General features: G+C 39.2%; 1 protein-coding gene across 16 annotated transcripts in view; it reads left to right on the forward strand.

The window, feature by feature from the left end:
- Window positions 1-820: 820 nt before the first annotated feature.
- Window positions 821-19,046, forward strand: part of LOC106569936 (H-2 class I histocompatibility antigen, Q10 alpha chain) — a 37,361-nt gene continuing 19,135 nt past the window's right edge. For 4 of the 16 annotated variants that reach the window (XM_082961160.1, XM_045694675.2, XM_045694676.2 and 1 more), the window contains exons 1-11: window positions 821-1,086; window positions 2,536-2,808; window positions 2,918-3,211; window positions 3,315-3,599; window positions 4,282-4,401; window positions 4,629-4,682; window positions 5,023-5,067; window positions 10,250-10,294; window positions 11,189-11,233; window positions 12,237-12,281; window positions 14,662-14,706. In XM_082961160.1, coding sequence (XP_082817286.1) covers window positions 1,023-1,086; window positions 2,536-2,808; window positions 2,918-3,211; window positions 3,315-3,599; window positions 4,282-4,401; window positions 4,629-4,682; window positions 5,023-5,067; window positions 10,250-10,294; window positions 11,189-11,233; window positions 12,237-12,281; window positions 14,662-14,706 — 1,315 coding nt within the window. In that variant the 5' untranslated portion in view covers window positions 821-1,022. The remainder of the gene's footprint in view (window positions 1,087-2,535; window positions 2,809-2,917; window positions 3,212-3,314; window positions 3,600-4,281; window positions 4,402-4,628; window positions 4,683-5,022; window positions 5,068-10,249; window positions 10,295-11,188; window positions 11,234-12,236; window positions 12,282-14,661; window positions 14,707-19,046) is intronic. The other 12 variants (XM_045694679.2, XM_045694682.2, XM_082961163.1 and 9 more) reach the window with 9 other exon arrangements.

Genomic DNA, 19,046 nt, shown 5'->3' on the forward strand with positions numbered 1-19,046 from the left:
GTATTTCATGTCTATGATTGAATTTATCAATGCAAGCCTACAGTGAAAACAGTATTGTCATAGTGTTTATATTTTCTCCAGGTCTGCACAATTAATGAATAGGAATAGAACATGCAGCACTACAGAGGGTAGTGTGTAGGGCTCAGTACATCACTGGGGCCAAGCTTCCTGCCATCCAGGACCTATAAACTAGGCGGTGTCAGAGGAAAGTCCAAAAGATTGTCAGACTCCAGTCACCCAAGTCATAGACTGTTTTCTCTGCTACCACACGGCAAGCGGTACCAGAGCACCAAGTCTAGGACCAAAAGGCTCCTTAACAGCTTCTACCTATTTACATTGACCCCCGTTGGTTTTGAACACTGTTGCTACTCGCTGTTTATTATCTATGCAGTCACTTCACCCGTATCTACACGTACAAATTACCTCGACTAACCTGTACCCTGAGCGCACATTGACTCGGTACCGGTACCCCCTGTATATTACCTCCTTATTGTTATTTTATTGTGTTACTTTTTATAATTTTTTACTTTAGTTTATTTGGAAAATATTTTTCTTAACTCTTTCTTGAACTGCACTGTGGGTTATGAGCTTGTAAGTAAGCATTTCACGGTATGGTATACACTTGTTATATTCGGCGCATGTGAGAAAGTTTGATTTGACACCAATAAGGGACACAAATAGGCTTCACAGCCACTGAAACGTATATTCGTCTATTTTACCTGATAACAGGTCACGTTTTTCCGTCCTCAAAAATCATTGGATGAATAAAAGGACTTTAGGCAACGAATTATGCCGCGTTCACACGCTAGTTGGAGAACTAGGAAACTGAAATGTCCAATTTGCTAACATTGAACACGGCACGTATAACTAACTACAACCAGTTAGCAAGGCAGAAATGTCCCATTTCCGAATAGTACTTGAACGCGGCAGTAATTAGTTGTTGCAGACCCGACTTTGTGGAGGTTGGGGCTCCAACATATACTGTACCTCGCAAGGAAACTGCAAAACACGTAGTTCACAGGATGTATACGTTTATGTTATTTGTTTTTTATTTCTCGACGGAATGTATTGTTCAGAGCCAAAGCGGTAAGTTGTATACGACTCGAATGTCAAAGGTGAAAGTAAAAGTTTACTGCTGGATAAAAATAAAACGCATAATAAAAATCGTTTACCAACTGATATGAGCGTTCTGTTGTTGTAGCATAGTCTACAATATATTTGATTTATTGCGTTTTATAGGGTATGTAGTCAACCTTATGTGCGTTATTCCACTTTATTGATTACCGTTACTCGCTAATGCGCACTTACAGGCCAGCCATAAGGCAAGATGATACAGTTACTTTGTTTAGGCTTAGGCCCCCATGATCAACCTTTTGTAAAACACATTTGCTGCCTGATCATATTGCTAGCTGGTATGTTTGACATTTTACATTGTAGCTAAATTACTTCTGCTGTTTAACAAAAATATGAAACGCTCACACAGGAAACAGGAAATGCATTGTTTTCTTAATAGTTGTACGACTCATGCCTAATCAACAAGTTCCGAAAATAGTTTAACTTCATCAATAGTGTTCATTTATTAATGATTAGGTTAATACATTTGTTTTTGATAAATTGCAGAATGTGTTCCACTTCACTACTTCAATAGGCAATGAATGTAATAGCAGAGAGAAATCATACTACGCCTTGCATCATGATGTCCAAATGGTAGTTTAGGTTACATTGATGTAGTCATTTACATTTACGTCATTTAGCAGACGCTCTTATCCAGAGCGACTTACAGTCCTTTATAGGCCTATTAAAAATTGAATGAAATTATATTTGTCACATGCTCCGAATACAACAGGTGTAGACCTAACTTGTAAGCATTTCACGGTAAGGTCTACACTTGTTGTATGTGACAAATTAAGTTTGATTTGAATTTTAATAGGCCTATAAGGGCTACATCAATGTAACCTAACCTACCATTTAGACATCATGATGCAAGGCCATAGTATGACTTCTCTGCTATGATATTTCATAGACATTTATTTTTTGACTAGTTGGCCCCTTACAGAAACGATAGACCTAAGTATTTGACAGTGATTTCCTAGTGGCAATATGTAACTTTCTGGGCGACACGACCAAATTCCCATAGAAATGTGAGTTATTGATCTATCATTCTAATTGAAATAACTTCTAAGAAGCAGTAGATATGTTCAATGTACTCTATTTCTATGCTTCCTGTTCTTAAGTTTGGTTTTTGCTTCTTTTACTTTTGTTTTTGTACACAAGGCAGAAAGCTGAATATAAAATATTTTTGGTTATGGAAAATTTATTTAACAGCGGTTTAGATGGTACAATGATTCTCTACACACTATACTAGCTTATTTTGGCACAAACTGAAATTAGGTTAACAATTAGAGTTTTAGCAACCAGGAAATGGCAGAGCTATTTATGCATAGTGAAATTTGAATGTTTTACAGCATGGCTGATTAACATGGAGAGAAGGCAAATTGAGACAAATTATCCCAATCTTAATTTTTTGACCTACAGAGATCTACTCTCTGAATTACATCTACACTGCCCTCTCAAAGCCAGTTGAATTGCCTGGTATCCATGAGTTCACTGCCATGGGTCTGATGAATAACAGACAGATCGACTACTATGACAGTGTGGATAAAAAGAAGATTCCCAAACAGGACTGGATGAGGGACAAGCTGCCAGCAGATTACTGGGAAAAAGGCACTCAGTCACGCAAGAGCAAGGAGCAGTGGTTCAAAGTCAACGTCAACATCCTGATGGAACGCATGAGGCACAACAACACTGGTGAGAAACTACACTTGCATTTTGTCCTACGCTCAACATTTATATTTTTCTTAAATTGTGTGTAAGTTAGTTGTCTACTTTCTTTTTCATTATTAGTTTTTTGTTTCAGGTGTCCGTATCCTTCAGTGGAAGCATGGATGTGAGGTTGACAAACAGCCAGACGGCACATTGAAATTCATAAAGGGCACTGACCAATACAGCTATGATGGTGACGACTTCCTGGCCTTTGATGATGTCACTATGCAGTGGGTGGCACCAGTTGATCAAGCTCTGCCGACTAAGAGGAAGTGGGACGGGGTGCAGATCCTCAACCAGTACACCAAGGGCTACCTGGAGAAGGAGTGTGTGGACTGGCTGTCCAAATTCATGGAATATGGGGAGAAACATTTCAGTAGCGCTGACTGTGAGTACTTATGAATATTAATCTCCTTAAATAGTGTAGCTTAACAATTAACCTGTGAGATCAGAAATGAAATATGAATGTTCTCTGTTTATTCCCTCTTTAGCCCCTCCAGATATCAATGTTTTTGCTAATAAGGCCAAAACTGCAGGAAATGTCCACCTGACCTGCATGGCAACAGGTTTCTATCCCAAAGATGTGATAATTCATTTTAAGAAGAATGGGGTCCAACTGACCGAAGACGATGGAGTACTGTCGACAGGAGCCCGACCCAATAATGATGACACCTACCAGATCAGGATTAGTGTGCAGATCCCAGAGGCAGACAAGCAAACCTATGAATGCTCTGTTAGCCATATAACGTTGGTGCAGCCAATTGTGGTAAAATGGGGTAAGGTTGTCCTAGTATTTAATATACTTTATATATTTTCAACAAACCAGTTATTTGCATGGTTATCAATTATGGTAAAATCAATAGGTAAAATGTTTGTCTGTTACAAGGTCACGAATGCAGATTTAAATGTGAATCAACAGTTGTTTCAAGCTCATTGTATAGGATTTTGTTGTTAGAGCTGGAATCCTCAGTTGCTACATCCATTTTTGGACTTAAATGAATTATATATACCCATTGCATCTTGAAGAATATAACTTATGAATGCCTCATGAGCTTAGTTCTACTGTCGTACTCCATCAGAACCCAAGATACAGGCTTGTTTTATTCCAGTGTTTTGTAAAGTAATGTCAAACACTGTATGGCTTCAGAACATGGTTAAAACTATAATTTGTATAACGTGGATGGTCGGTCCTTGCATCCATAGCTCTGTCTATGAACTTGGGAGTGGTTACATTTCTCCAAGCCCATCGCACAGCTTTTTACCAAAATACAGGCGGTGTGACCACTATGTTATTGTTTCTACGGACAGAAAAACCTCTACCTACCTCGAGCATCACGCTCCATTTTCACTACATCAACTACCCCCCATTCCATTACAATAAAATCCTTCAAACTACTATGTTGAAGGTGTGTTCTGTACCCAGTGAATGCTTAATATGTCCTCTTGTCTTCCATACAGATGGAACATGCCGTGATTTTAGCCAATCCACAGTTCCTATCATTGCTATCATCATCATTGGTGGTTCTGTTGCCATTGGCATAATTATCGTGCTGTTTCTTTCGAAGAAGGGCAAAATATGTAAGTTTCTTATATTGTGTATGAGAGAAACTGGAGCGATTATGGTAATTTCTGTACAGAGTCGGTTTGTCAGTGCCCTTTTTGGCATTAGTGCATGACTTTAGTAAATCTCAAGTCAGGAGGTCAAACAAAGTGAAGTATTGTATAACTATTTTTCCTACCCATGTGTTTCCACTGATTTTGTCCACTCTCATAATTGGTTTTAACACCTTGCTCCATTGTATTAGGTGCTGGTAATACAGGAGCTCCACCACCTACTGGGATCCAGGCCTCTCTAATTGGTACTGTTGATACAATATCATGCGTTTTACCCCTAGAAGTCTGACATGTATAGCAGTAGCACAGCAATACCAATGATCTGGTAGAGATGTGTGTAATGATGGGCCATCTCATGATTGTAATTTGCATTGATTTAATAACGTCTTAAGAGGATTCAATTAATGACAGCCCATCCAATCCATGTTTTTACACATCAATCATGTTCCCATACTGATGAATAGCCCCATATTGTCTACATGCTTTTCTGGACAATACCGATCAGTATATAGCACAACATCAATGAATCAGACTTAACCATGTACTTGCAAAGTTATTCTGCTCATATGACTCTGTTACTTTCAGGCAATGGGAATGGAGCGACCAATTTGAACATGATCTACACACCAAGTAAGACGTTATTTCAAAACTTGTAGAGGACATATTATGTTTTACTGTTATAACAGTTGCTATAAGCAGAAAACGTTCAATTTCTTTATTTTCCGAGATGATTCTAATTACAAATAAGAATGATTGACTTATAACATGAATTCCTGGCATTTAAGCAAATACGGCTTCAAGGTGTTTTCCAAAGGCGGTTAACCTCTGTAGGGGTGTGGGATGCTACCACCTGGCCAACATCTGGTGAAATTGCAGAGGGCCAAATTGAAATTCAATTACTATAAATATTTAACTTTCATAAAATCACAAGTGCAATACATCAAAATAAAGCTTATCTTGTTGTTAACCTCTTACATCTAGACGTTCCGCTAGCGGAACACCTGCTCCAATATCCAATGATAGGCGTGGCGTGAATTACAAATTCCTCAAAAATACAAAAACTTCAATTTTTCAAACATATGACTATTTCACAGCATTTTAAAGACAAGACTCTCCTTTATCTAACCACACTGTCCGATTTCAAAAAGGCTTTACAGCGAAAGCAAAACATTAGATTATGTCAGCAGAGTACCAAGCCAGAAATAATCAGACACCCATTTTTCAAGCTAGCATATAATGTCACAAAAAACAAAACCACAGCTAAATGCAGCACTAACCTTTGATGATCTTCATCAGATGACAACCCTAGGACATTATGTTATACAATGCATGCATGTTTTGTTCAATCAAGTTCATATTTATATCAAAAACCAGCTTTTTACATTAGCATGTGACGTTCAGAACTAGCATACCCCCCGCAAACATCCGGTGAATTTACTAAATTACTCACGATAAACGTTCACAAAAAACATAACAATTATTTTAAGAATTATAGATACAGAACTCCTCTATGTACTCGATATGTCCGATTTTAAAATAGCTTTTCGGTGAAAGCACATTTTGCAATATTCTCAGTAGATAGCCCAGCCATCACGGCTAGCCATTTAGACACCGACCAAGTTTAGCCCTGATCAAACTCCGATTTACTATTACAAAAGTTTCATTACCTTTGTTGTCTTCGTCAGAATGCACTCCCAGGACTGCTACTTCAATAACAAATGTTGGTTTGGTCCAAAATAATCCATCGTTATATCCGAATAGCGGCGTTTTGTTCGTGCGTTCCAGACACTATCCGAAATGGTAAAGAAGGGTCGTGCGCATGGCGCAATTCGTGACAAAAAAATTCTAAATATTCCATTACCGTACTTCAAAGCATGTCAACCGCTGTTTAAAATCAATTTTTATGCCATTTTTCTCGTAGAAAAGCGATAATATTCCGACCGGGAATCTCCTTTTCGGCAAACAGAGGAAAAAATCACAAAGACGGGGGCGGCCAGGTCACGCGCCTAAGCCCACAGTCCCTTGATCGGCCACTTGAGAAAGGCGATAATGTGTTTCAGCCTGGGGCTGGGATGACGACATTCAGGTTTTTCCCGGGCTCTGAGCGCCTATGGAAGACGTAGGAAGTGTCACGTTAGAGCAGAGATCCTTAGTAAAAGATAGAGATGGCAAAGAAGTTCCAGAAATGGTCAGACAGGCCACTTCCTGTAAAGGAATCTCTCAGGTTTTGACCTGCCATTTGAGTTCTGTTATACTCACAGACACCATTCAAACAGTTTTAGAAACCTTAGGGTGTTTTCTATCCATATATAATAAGTATATGCATATTCTAGTTACTGGGTAGGATTAGTAACCAGATTAAATCGGGTACGTTTTTTATCCAGCCGTGAAAATACTGCCCCCTAGCCATAAGAGGTTAATCCAGCCGCCTTGTCAGATTTCAAAAAGACTTCACGGCGAAAGCAAACAATGCAATTATATGAGAACAGCGCCCAGCAGACAAATCATTACAAACAGTAACCAGCCAAGTAGAGGAGTAACAAAAGTCAGAAATAGCGATAAAATTAATCACTTACCTCTGATGATCTTCATATGGTTACACTCACAAGACTCCCAGTTACCCAATAAACGTTAGTTTTGTTCGATAAAGTCCCTCTTTATATCCAAAAACCTCCATTTTGTTAGCGCGTTTTGTTCAGTAATCCACTGTCTCAAACAACATCTGGTGAAATTGCAGAGCGTGAAACTCAACAAAACAGAAATTCTCATAATAAACATACATAAAAGATACAAATGTTATACACCAGCTTAAAGATAAACTTCTTGTTAATCCAACTGCTGTGTCAGATTTCAAAAAGGCTTTACGGCGAAAGCAAACCATGCGATTATCTGAGAACAGCGCCCAGCAGACAAATCATTACGAACAGTAACCAGCCAAGTAGAGGAGTAATAAAAGTCAGAAATAGCGATAACATTTATCACTTACCTTTGATAATCTTCATATGGTTGCACTCCCAAGACTTCATGTTACATAATAAATGTTTGTTTTGTTCGATAAAGTCCCTCATTATATTCAAAAACCTCAGTTTTGTTGGTGCGTTTTGTTCAGTAATTCATTGGAACAAAGCGCGGTCATAGCAGGCAGACGAAAAATGAAAAAGTACCATAAAAGTTCGTAGAAACATGTCAAACGATGTTTATAATCAATCCTGAGGTTGTTTTTGTCATAAATAATCGATCATCTTTCAACCGGACAATAGCTTCGTCAATCGAAAAGGAAAAACAAGAAAGGCACGCTCCCGGTCACGCGCAGGACTCATGTCTGGACATTTCAACTGTCCTCTCATTGAAAGTGGTGTTTCTCCCTCATTTTTCAGAGTAAAAGCCTGAAACAATGCCGAAAGACTGGCCACATGTAGTGGAAGCCATAGGGATCGTGAACTGGGTCATAAGTCTTTGTATGGCGGATAGGCTTTCAATGGAAAAACAGCCATTTCAAAATAATAGCACTTCCTGGATGGATTTTCCTCAGGTTTTCGCCTGCCATATCAGTTCTGTTATACTCACAGACGTTATGTTAACAGTTTTGGAAACTTTAGAATGTTTTCTATCCAAATCTACCAATTATATGCATATCCTAGCTTCTGGGCCTGAGTAGCAGGCAGTTTACTTTGGGCATGCTTTTCATCCGGAGGTGAAAATAGTGCCTCCTACCCTAGTGAAGTTAACTTCTCTAGGGCCAGTGGGACGATTTCGTCCCACCTACGTAACAGCCAGTGGAATCCCGTGGCGCGTTATTCAAATACCTTATAAATGCTATTACTTCAATTTCTCAAACATATGACTATTTTACACCATTTTAAAGACAAGACTCTCGTTAATCTAACCACACTGTCCGATTTCAAAAAGGCTTTACAACGAAAGCAAAACATTAGATTATGTCAGCAGAGTACCCAGCCAGAAATAATCAGACACCCATTTTTCAAGCTAGCATATAATGTCACATAAACCCAAATCACAGCTAAATGCAGCACTAACCTTTGATGATCTTCATCAGATGACAATCTTAGGACATTATGTTATACAATACATGCATGTTTTGTTCAATCAAGTTCATATTTATATCAAAAACCAGCTTTTTACATTAGCATGTGACGTTCAGAACTAGCATACCCCCCGCAAACTTCCGGTGAATTTACTAAATTACTCACGATAAACGTTCACAAAAAACATAACAATTATTTTAAGAATTATAGATACAGAACTCCTCTATGCACTCGCTATGTCCAATTTTAAAATAGCTTTTCGGTGAAAGCACATTTTGCAATATTCTAAGTAGATAGCCCGGCATCACAGGGCTAGCTATTTAGACACCCAACAAGTTTAGCCCTCACCAAAGTCAGATTTACTATAAGAAAAATGTTATTACCTTTGCTGTTCTTCGTCAGAATGCACTCCCAGGACTTCTACTTCAATAACAAATGTTGGTTTGGTTCAAAATAATCCATAGTTATATCCAAATAGCGGCGTTTTGTTCGTGCGTTCAAGACACTATCCGAAAGGGTAAAGAAGGGTGACAAAAAAATTCTAAATATTCCAATACCGTACTTCGAAGCATGTCAACCGCTGTTTAAAATACATTTTTATGCCATTTTTCTCGTAAAAAAGCGATAATATTCCGACCGGGAAATCGTGTTTTAGTACAAAGAGAGAGAAAATAAAAATATGGTGTCGCCCTGTGCACGCGCCTCAGTCTGATGGTCCTCTGATAGACCACTTACCAAAGGCGCTAATGTTTTTCAGCCAGGGGCTGAAATTACATCATTCAGCTTTTTCCCGGGTTCTGAGAGCCTATGGGAGCCGTAGGAAGTGTCACGTTACAGCAAAGATCCTAAGTTTTCAATAAACAGAGCCAAGAAGCCCAAGGAATGGTCAGAGAGGGTACTTCCTGTACAGAATCTTCTCAGGTTTTTGCCTGCCATATGAGTTCTGTTATACTCACCGACACCATTCAAACAGTTTTAGAAACTTTAGGGTATTTTCTATCCAAAGCCAATAATTATATGCATATTCTAGTTTCTGGGCAATAGTAATAAACAGATTAAATCGGGTACGTTTTTTATCCGGCCGTGTAAATACTGCCCCCTAGCCCTAACAGGTTATGGAACAATACATTAAGACCTGTCATGTTTGCTTTTATCACCTTTATCACAAATCATGTGTTACACTCTTAGAAAAATGTCCCCATGGGAGAACCCTTTTTGGTTCCATCTAGACCCCTTTTGAATTCCGTGTAGAACCCTCATAGGAGAACCCTTTTTAGAACTCTGTGGAAATGTTACTACATGGAACCCAATTGGGTTCAACCTGGAACCAAAAGGGTTCTACCTTGAACCAAGAAGGTTTCTTCAAAGGGTTCTCCTATGGGGACAAGAAGCTATACCGCCTGCTGGGATCCAGGCCCCTCTAAATGGTACTGTTGATACAATATCATGCGTTTTACCCTTAGAAGTCTGACATGTATATCAGTAGCACAGCAATACCATTGATCTGGTAGAGATGTGTGTAATGATGGGCCAACTCATGATGGTCATTTGCATTGATTTAATAACGTCTTGTGAGGATTAAATTAATGACAGCCCATCTAATCCATGTTTTTACACATTATCATGTTCCCATACTGATGAGTAGCCCCATATTGTCTACATGTTGTTCTGGACAATACCGATCAGTATGTAGCACAATATTAATGAATCAAACTTAACCATGTACTTGCAAAGTTATTGTGTTCACATGACTCCGTTACTTTCAGGCAATGGGAATGGAGCGACCAATTATAACATGATCCACACACCAAGTAAGACATTATTTCAAAACTTGTAGAGGACATATTATGTTTTAATGTTATAATAGTTGCTATAAGCAGAAAAGGTTCAATTTCTTTATTTTCCGAGAAAATTATGATTAGAAATAATAATGATTGACTTATAACATGAATTCCTGGCATTTAAGCAAATATGGCTTCATGGTGTTTTCCAGAGGCAGGTTAAGGAACAATACAATAAGGCCTGTCATGTTTGCTTTTATCGCCTTTATCACAAATCATGTATTACATTCTTAGAAAAATGGGTTATTCGACTGTCCCCATAGGAGAACCCTTTTTGGTTCCAGGTAGAACACTTTTTTATTTATGTAAAACCCTCATAGGAGAACCCTTTTTGGTTCCAGGTAGAACCCTTTTTGGTTACAGGTAGAACCCGTTTGAGTTCTGTGTAGAACTGTATGTGGAAAGGTTTCTACCTGGAATCCAATTGGGTTCTACCTGGAACCAAGAAGGTTTCTTCAAAGGGTTCTCTCTCCTATGGGGACAAGAAGCTATACCGCCTGCTGGGATCCAGGCCTCTCTAAATGGTACTGTTGATACAATATCATGCGTTTTACCCCTAGAAGTCTGACATGTATAGCAGTAGCACAGCAATACCAATGATCTGGTAGAGATGTGTGTAATGATGGGCCATCTCATGATTGTAATTTGCATTGATTTAATAACGTCTTGTGAGGATTCAATTAATGACAGCCCATCTAATCCATGTTTTTACACATCAATCATGTTCCCATACTGATGAATAGCCCCATATTGTCTACATGTTGTTCTGGACAATACCGATCAGTATATATCACAACATCAATGAATCAAACTTAACCATGTACTTGCAAAGTTATTGTGTTCACATGACTCTGTTACTTTCAGGCAATGGGAATGGAACGACCAATTTTAACTTGACCACCACACCAAGTAAGACATTATTTCAATATTTGTAGAGGACATATTATGTTTTACTGTTATAATAGTTGCTATAAGCAGAAAAGGTTCCATTTCTTTATTTTCCGAGAAGATTATGATTACAAATAAGAATGATTGACTTATAACATGAATTCCTGGCATTTAAGCAAATACAGCTTCAAGGTGTTTTCCAGAGGCGGGTTAAGGAACAATACAATAAGACTTGTCATGTTTGCTTTTATCACCTTTATCACAAATCATGTATTACATTCTTAGAAAAATGGGTTATTCGACTGTCCCCATAGGAGAACCCTTTTTGGTTCCAGGTAGAACCCTTTTTTATTTGTGTAGAACCCTCATAGGAGAACCCTTTTTGGTTCCAGGTAGAACCGTTTTTTATTTGTGTAGAACCCTCATAGGAGAACCCTTTTTGGTTCCAGGTAGAACCGTTTTTTATTTGTGTAGAACCCTCATAGGAGAACCCTCTTTGGTTCCAGGTAGAACCCTTTTTGATTACATGTAGAACCTGTTTGAGTTCTGTGTAGAACTCTATGTGGAAAGGTTTCTACCTGGAATCCAATTGGGTTCTACCTGGAACCAAGAAGGTTTCTTCAAAGGGTTATCCTATGGGGACAAGAAGCTATACCGCCTGCTGGGATCCATGCCTCTCTAAATGGTACTGTTGATACAATATCATGCGTTTTACCCCTAGAAGTCTGACATGTATAGCAGTAGCACAGCAATACCAATGATCTGGTAGAGATGTGTGTAATGATGGGCCATCTCATGATTGTCATTTGCATTGATTTAATAACATCTTGTGAGGATTAAATTAATGACAGCCCATCTAATCCATGTTTTTACACATTATCATGTTCCCATACTGATGAATAGCCCCATATTGTCTACATGCTTTTCTGGACAATACCGATCAGTATATAGCACAATATCAATGAATCAAACTTAACCATGTACTTGCAAAGTTATTGTGTTCACATGACTCTGTTACTTTCAGGCAATGGGAATGGAGCGACCAATTGTAACATGATCCACACACCAAGTAAGACATTATTTCAATACTTGTAGAGGACATATTATGTTTTACTGTTATAATAGTTGCTATAAGCAGAAAAGGTTCCATTTCTTTATTTTCTGAGAAGATTATGATTACAAATAAGAATGATTGACTTATAACATGAATTCCTGGCATTTAAGCAAATATGGCTTCATGGTGTTGTCGTGTCTTTGGGGTACCATTACACTGAAGATATGTTTATCAATTAGCTCCCTGTAATTATTATCACGCGATTAAACTGATTAATCGTTTAATTGTAATTAACTAGGGGATCGGGGCACCAAGGAGAATATTCAGATTACAAAGCTATAATTTTCCTAATATAACTTTCCTGTACTATAATATTATATTCTATTATAGTATAGGCCGATTATCTTCTTGTTTAAATGGTGTATTTTACCTCTAGTCCAGTCTCATTCCAAACGTCGTAAATTGTTGTATCTGCACGAACCCAGTCTTTACTGAAATCATCCATACATCAATTGTCTTAAAATCATTTATTTACTACACTAAGTAATTAACAGAAAAACATACAAACAGTAATTATCGTCACAAAGGATTGGTAGAGGAATGTGCCCTTGTGGGCTAAACAGGCAGGTCGGCCTGTTGAACAATGGGTCATAAACGGTCCGCTGAGAAGTTGCACAGAGTTCATTAATATTAACAATTGACAATTGAAGGCTCACTCATTCGGGAACAATTGCAATCAATATATATTTACGCTCAGTGTGTCGTCGTGATCCTTGTTCGAGAGTTCTGTTCTGTTGGGGAGTTTTGTCCGCATTCTCTCTCTCTCTCTCTCTCTCTCGGTTAGAATGGATCTTTCAGAGCGACATTCATTAATGTCGTCATAGAATGGTTGTTTCGTTGGTCTTCGCGTTCGATGATATAATTTACTTAGCTGCAGACTAATAATTAATATCAAAGACTTGTTCTTATTCTGTCGGTATCAATAGTCTAAAAGTTAACCACGTGGTATGGTTCACTTTCAGTAGAGGAATTGGAAGGTAAAACCTATTAGCCAACGGAGTGTAGGCCTGGTCTGAAGAAATGTAAATCAGGGGGTGTTTTATAGTGCCCATAGAACAGCTTGTCAAATGACGCCTGGTCCTGTATGGGTCCCTGGGGGCGTGCCTATGACTGAGTTAGATTTGGTTACAGAAATACAATTCTATCACATTACATCAGTACATAGCATCTCAATGTCTTACAAAAGCTTTATCCTTATTAATACATTCTATACAACCATTATGATGCTATTATATAAACAGTTTTATGGTAATATGGCTATATTGTCTCTTCTGAGTATCACAAAATTGTACCAAGCGGATCAGTTCGTAGCTGGATTCTTCACCAATCTTCCATACCTTCTCCAGAACACAAAATGTCGCTTGGCTCTCCAATTCTATGAGTTGGAAGAATTTCCTGTGTCTCTCTATGGGCCATGTGGCCAGAGACTCTCCTGGAATTTTAGAGTTTTTACGACCCTTTACACACAGGGTGGATTGGGGGGAAGGTAGGGGGTGGTTTTGCAAAAGGGAGGGGGGTCAACTGTCCTCCCTGTACCAAAAGAGGCCAACGTCATGACAGTGTTTTCCAGAGGCGGGTTAAGGAACAATACAATAAGACTTGTCATGTTTGCTTTTATCACCTTTATCACAAATCATGTATTACATTCTTAGAAAAATTGGTTATTCAACTGTCCCCATAGGAGAACCCTTTTTGGTTCCAGGTAGAACCGTTTTTTATTTGTGTAGAACCCTCATAGGAGAACCCTTTTTGGTTCCAGGTAGAACCGTTTTTTATTTGTGTAGAACCCTCATAGGAGAACCCTCTTTGGTTCCAGGTAGAACCCTTTTTGGTTACATGTAGAACCCGTTTGAGTTCTGTGTAGAACTCTATGTGGAAAGGTTTCTACCTGGAATCCAATTGGGTTCTACCTGGAACCAAGAAGGTTTCTTCAAAGGGTTATCCTATGGGGACAAGAAGCTATACCGCCTGCTGGGATCCAGGCCTCTGTAAATGGTACTGTTGATACAATATCATGCGTTTTACCCCTAGAAGTCTGACATGTATAGCAGTAGCACAGCAATACCAATGATCTGGTAGAGATGTGTGTAATGATGGGCCATCTCATGATTGTCATTTGCATTGATTTAATAACGTCTTGTGAGGATTCAATTAATGACAGCCCATCTAATCCATGTTTTTTACACATTATCATGTTCCCATACTGATGAATAGCCCCATATTGTCTACATGCTTTTCTGGACAATACCGATCAGTATATAGCACAATATCAATGAATCAAACTTAACCATGTACTTGCAAAGTTATTGTGTTCACATGACTCTGTTACTTTCAGGCAATGGGAATGGAGCGACCAATTTGAACATTACCACCACACCAAGTAAGACATTATTTCAATACTTGTAGAGGACATATTATGTTTTACTGTTATAATAGTTGCTATAAGCAGAAAATGTTCCATTTCTTTATTTTCTGAGAAGATTATGATTACAAATAAGAATGATTGACTTATAACATGAATTCCTGGCATTTAAGCAAATATGGCTTCATGGTGTTTTCCAGAGGCGGGTTAAGGAACAATACAATAAGGCCTGTCATGTTTGCTTTTATCACCTTTATCACAAATCATGTATTACATTCTTAGAAAAATGGGTTATTCGACTGTCCCCATAGGAGAATCCTTTTTGGTTCCAGATAGAACCCTTTTGAGTTTCTTAGGTTCTAAATTAACCGAGTAAAACTCACGGACGATTAGTAAAGCTCCAACCAAGTGTATTCACCCTCTGGGTCACACAGATGCATAAAACAAAAAACAAAGTCACACAAGCACTGGTATTTACCCTTCCTATGTGGAGTCTCCTCCTCACACATATGATCAGCCAATACATCTTTGTTGCTAGGCAGAACTTCAGTGATGACTGTTCTTTCTCACTTCATTGCACCTGCCTCAGCCCGCATTCGTCAGTTCTCCCCACTCATAGCTGTGCTGTTGACTTGTACAAGTCTGTGGCCCCCCTCCTTCGCATAGGATCCCTGATGTCTAACAACAACATGTTCTAACAGCATTTACACATCCTGCCTTCCTCTCTCCCTCTCTGACATGATTAAGGATGTTTGAAGTTTATAGGTCAGAACCCATCAGTTCCATGTAGAACCCTCTGTGGAAATTGTTCTACATGGAACCAAAAATCAAATCAAATCAAATGTATTTATATAGCCCTTCTTACATCAGCTGATATCTCAAAGTGCTGTACAGAAACCCAGCCTAAAACCCCAAACAGCAAGCAATGCAGGTGTAGAAGCACGGTGGCTAGGAAAAACTCCCTAGAAAGGCCAAAACCTAGGAAGAAACCTAGAGAGGAACCAGGCTTTGAGGGGTGGCCAGTCCTCTTCTGGCTGTGCCGGGTGCAGATTATAACAGAACATGGCCAAGATGTTCAAATGTTCATAAATGACCAGCATGGTCAAATAATAATAATCACAGTAGTTGTCGAGGGTGGAACAAGTCAGCACCTCAAGAGTAAATGTCAGTTGGCTTTTCATAGCCGATCATTGAGAGTATCTCTACCGCTCCTGCTGTGTCTAGCGAGTTGAAAACAGCAGGTCTGGGACAGGTACCACGTCCGGTGAACAGGTCAGGGTTCCATAGCCACAGGCAGAACAGTTGAAACTGGAGCAGCACACGGCCAGGTGGACTGGGGACAGCAAGGAGTCATAATGTCAGGTAGTCCTGAGGCATTGTCCTAGGGTTCACGTCCTCCGAGAGAGAGAAAGAGAGAATTAGAGAGAGCATACATAAATTCCCACAGGACATCGGATAAGACAGGAGAAATACTCCAGATATAACAGACTGACCCTAGCCCCCCCGACACAAACTACTGCTGCATAAATACTGGAGGCTGAGACAGGAGGGGTCAGGAGACACTGTGGCCCCATCCGATGATACCCCCAGACAGGGCCAAACATGAAGGATATAACCCCACCCACTTTGCCAAAGCACAGCCCCCACACCACTAGAGGGATATCCTCAACCACCAACTTACCATCCTGAGACAAGGCCGAGTATAGCCCACAAAGATCTCCGCCACGGCACAACCCAAGGGGGGGCGCCAACCCAGACAGGAAGACCATGGTTCTTCAAAAGCTTCTCCTATAGGGACAGGCAATGAACCCTTTTAGACCCTAGAGTTTTTTTTCCAAGAGTGTGTACCTAAAATGGGAGGATAATAAGTCATAATCAAGAACTAGGATTTAACACTAGAACTGCCGTAGGCCAACGGCCACTGACGTTTGATTTTGTAAGTAAAGAAATTCAGCCCCTCAAAAAAGCTATGTCCTGCTCGTTCCCTGACTCTTCCTAAATGTTTGTATTTTACACTGCTCATTTGTCAGAATTTTGAAATTACAAACAGAAAAGTATTTAGAGCCTTTTTACCTGTTTTTTCACAACTATTCCTATCTAAATCCGCCAAGACAATGTGCTGTAGCCAGCCAGGTGCTAATGCGTCTCTCTCTTCTCACTGAATGAATGACAAATGGATGAATTGGCGATAATTGTACAAGTCACTTCACAATCGAAATCAAATTAGGCCTAAATTGATCCCATTCTCGTTTACATTTTACTTTGTAAAAATACGCTCTTATGGGACTGTTTTATTTACTATAACTGTATTACTAATCAAATGTATTGTAGCATGTTTTACTTTCCCTTACATTATTCTAAAGGCGTACTGCAACATGTAAAACATATCCTTGACTATTATCCAGGTTGATGAGCGGGAAACAAACAATGCCAGTCAGCCAATGCCACACAGCCGGCTCATCGAAACTACACCTAAACTATACCAAAACTAATTTCATACATAATAAGAGTTAGCCTACGGACAAGATTCAGTTGACAATATCTTGAGGAGAGAGAATATTAGGCCTATCAAATTGTACATGAAGAGATGGGCGCATCTTGTAATTGACAGATGCAGGGAATGGAGCATCGCTTTATCAAATTGTCCTTCAGAGTCACATGCAGGTAAAACATTGTGATTTTTATAAAGTATCTGAAAGAGCATATTCTGCAGTTTCTATGACACTTTCCTTTTTCAAATAACTCAAAATTCAAGAGGTGCAGCTCTTTTTCCAAATGATACTTTTCCCAAGATTATCTGTGCTGTCCATGCATTCAGCACATGACCACTTGTCTGGCATCATTCCTCTGGCTACTAAGCAAAAACTAGTAACATAATAAACATACAATTAAAATATGCTATTCTGTCGTGAATGGGTGATAGAAACCCGATAGAAAGTGATAATGGTGCATTTGACTTCCGTTAAGTTCTGGTTAGCCACCGATGTCAAAACCAAGGCCTTGCTCAATGGCTTTCCATATCTGAGGAAAGATGAAACCAGGCTAGCGGGTGAGCGACTGTCTGAGACTGTGGTTTTGAGACTCATGGAGCCTTAACATGGGCAAAGGCAGAACTGTGACCATGTTCACATCAATTTCCCTGGCAGACAAGTTGATTGCAAAGAAGACTAGCCCGCTCGGAACAGTGAACAAACAAAGGCGGGAGCTGCCCCCCTCTGCGCAAAACAACATACCAGCAGAGCTGTAGTCCACATCTGTGATGGAGAGTGGTAAAGCAACACGATGTAATAAGAGTGTTTGCATCCTCAGCACCATGCATCTCAGCACCATGCATCCCACTGGATCTGGCATGTGAGTTTCGTGAGAACCATATAAACGGCAAGATAGAAGCTACAGCAGTCAAGCAGGCCGCCAAGGCAACAAGTCCTGCTCTCTCTTTCCCCCAAGCACCACAGTTCCCACTTGGGAAGAATAAGACACAATGTCAAGTCGGCAGATGCACACGAAACAAGGCCCATGAAAACTGTGCAGTGCAACCGATTTGTTTGTGGGGCTTGCTCACACAAAGCCCCGAAGCTGTGTGCTGACTGTGGACCCGAAGCATAAAGAGAAGACACGATTGATTTGTGTGTAAAGGCACAGATATAAGGGCCCAATACAGTGTCTGATACAATCAACAAATTACTGTTTTTATATCTTGTCATGAATATATTTCCACTAATATTTATTTATGCAATTAATCCTTTACTATTGTTCATGCACTGGTGCTTTTGTTTATAAATACAGCAAATAATTCACCTGCACACCTGGCTGGTTATATTATTATCATATTTTTAGTTTCTACTTTGTCAAAAGAAGCTGTAACTGGTCTTTATTACTAATCAAATCTACAAGTAAAGGTGATCAAATGTTTTTATTGTAAGGGAAACGATAGGCCTACGTTTTTTTCTATGACTTATACAAAATATATCCTTGACTCTACCCAAACAAAACTACTGTTCTTTTTTTAATATATATTTCCATGAATACTTCTTCATGCAATTAATCCTTTACAATAGTTAATGCACCATTTATCAAGCATGATTGCGCACCTTGCAGGTTGAAATGCATCTCATGCATATGCTAAATGGGACTCCCGGCAACGTTCTCTATCGGGTACTTACAGTGGGGAGAACAAGTATTTGATAACCTGCAAAATCGGCAGTGTTTCCTACTTACAAAGCATGTAGAGGTCTGTAATTTTTTATCATAGGTACACTTCAACTGTGAGAGACGGAATCTAAAAATCCAGAAAATCTCATTGTATGATTTTTAAGTACATCAGAAAAGCAGAATTTAATATTTGGTACAGAAACCTT

Source organism: Salmo salar, chromosome 14, assembly GCF_965601325.2.
Source record: "Salmo salar chromosome 14, fSalSal1, whole genome shotgun sequence".
Classification (NCBI taxonomy): domain Eukaryota; kingdom Metazoa; phylum Chordata; class Actinopteri; order Salmoniformes; family Salmonidae; genus Salmo; species Salmo salar.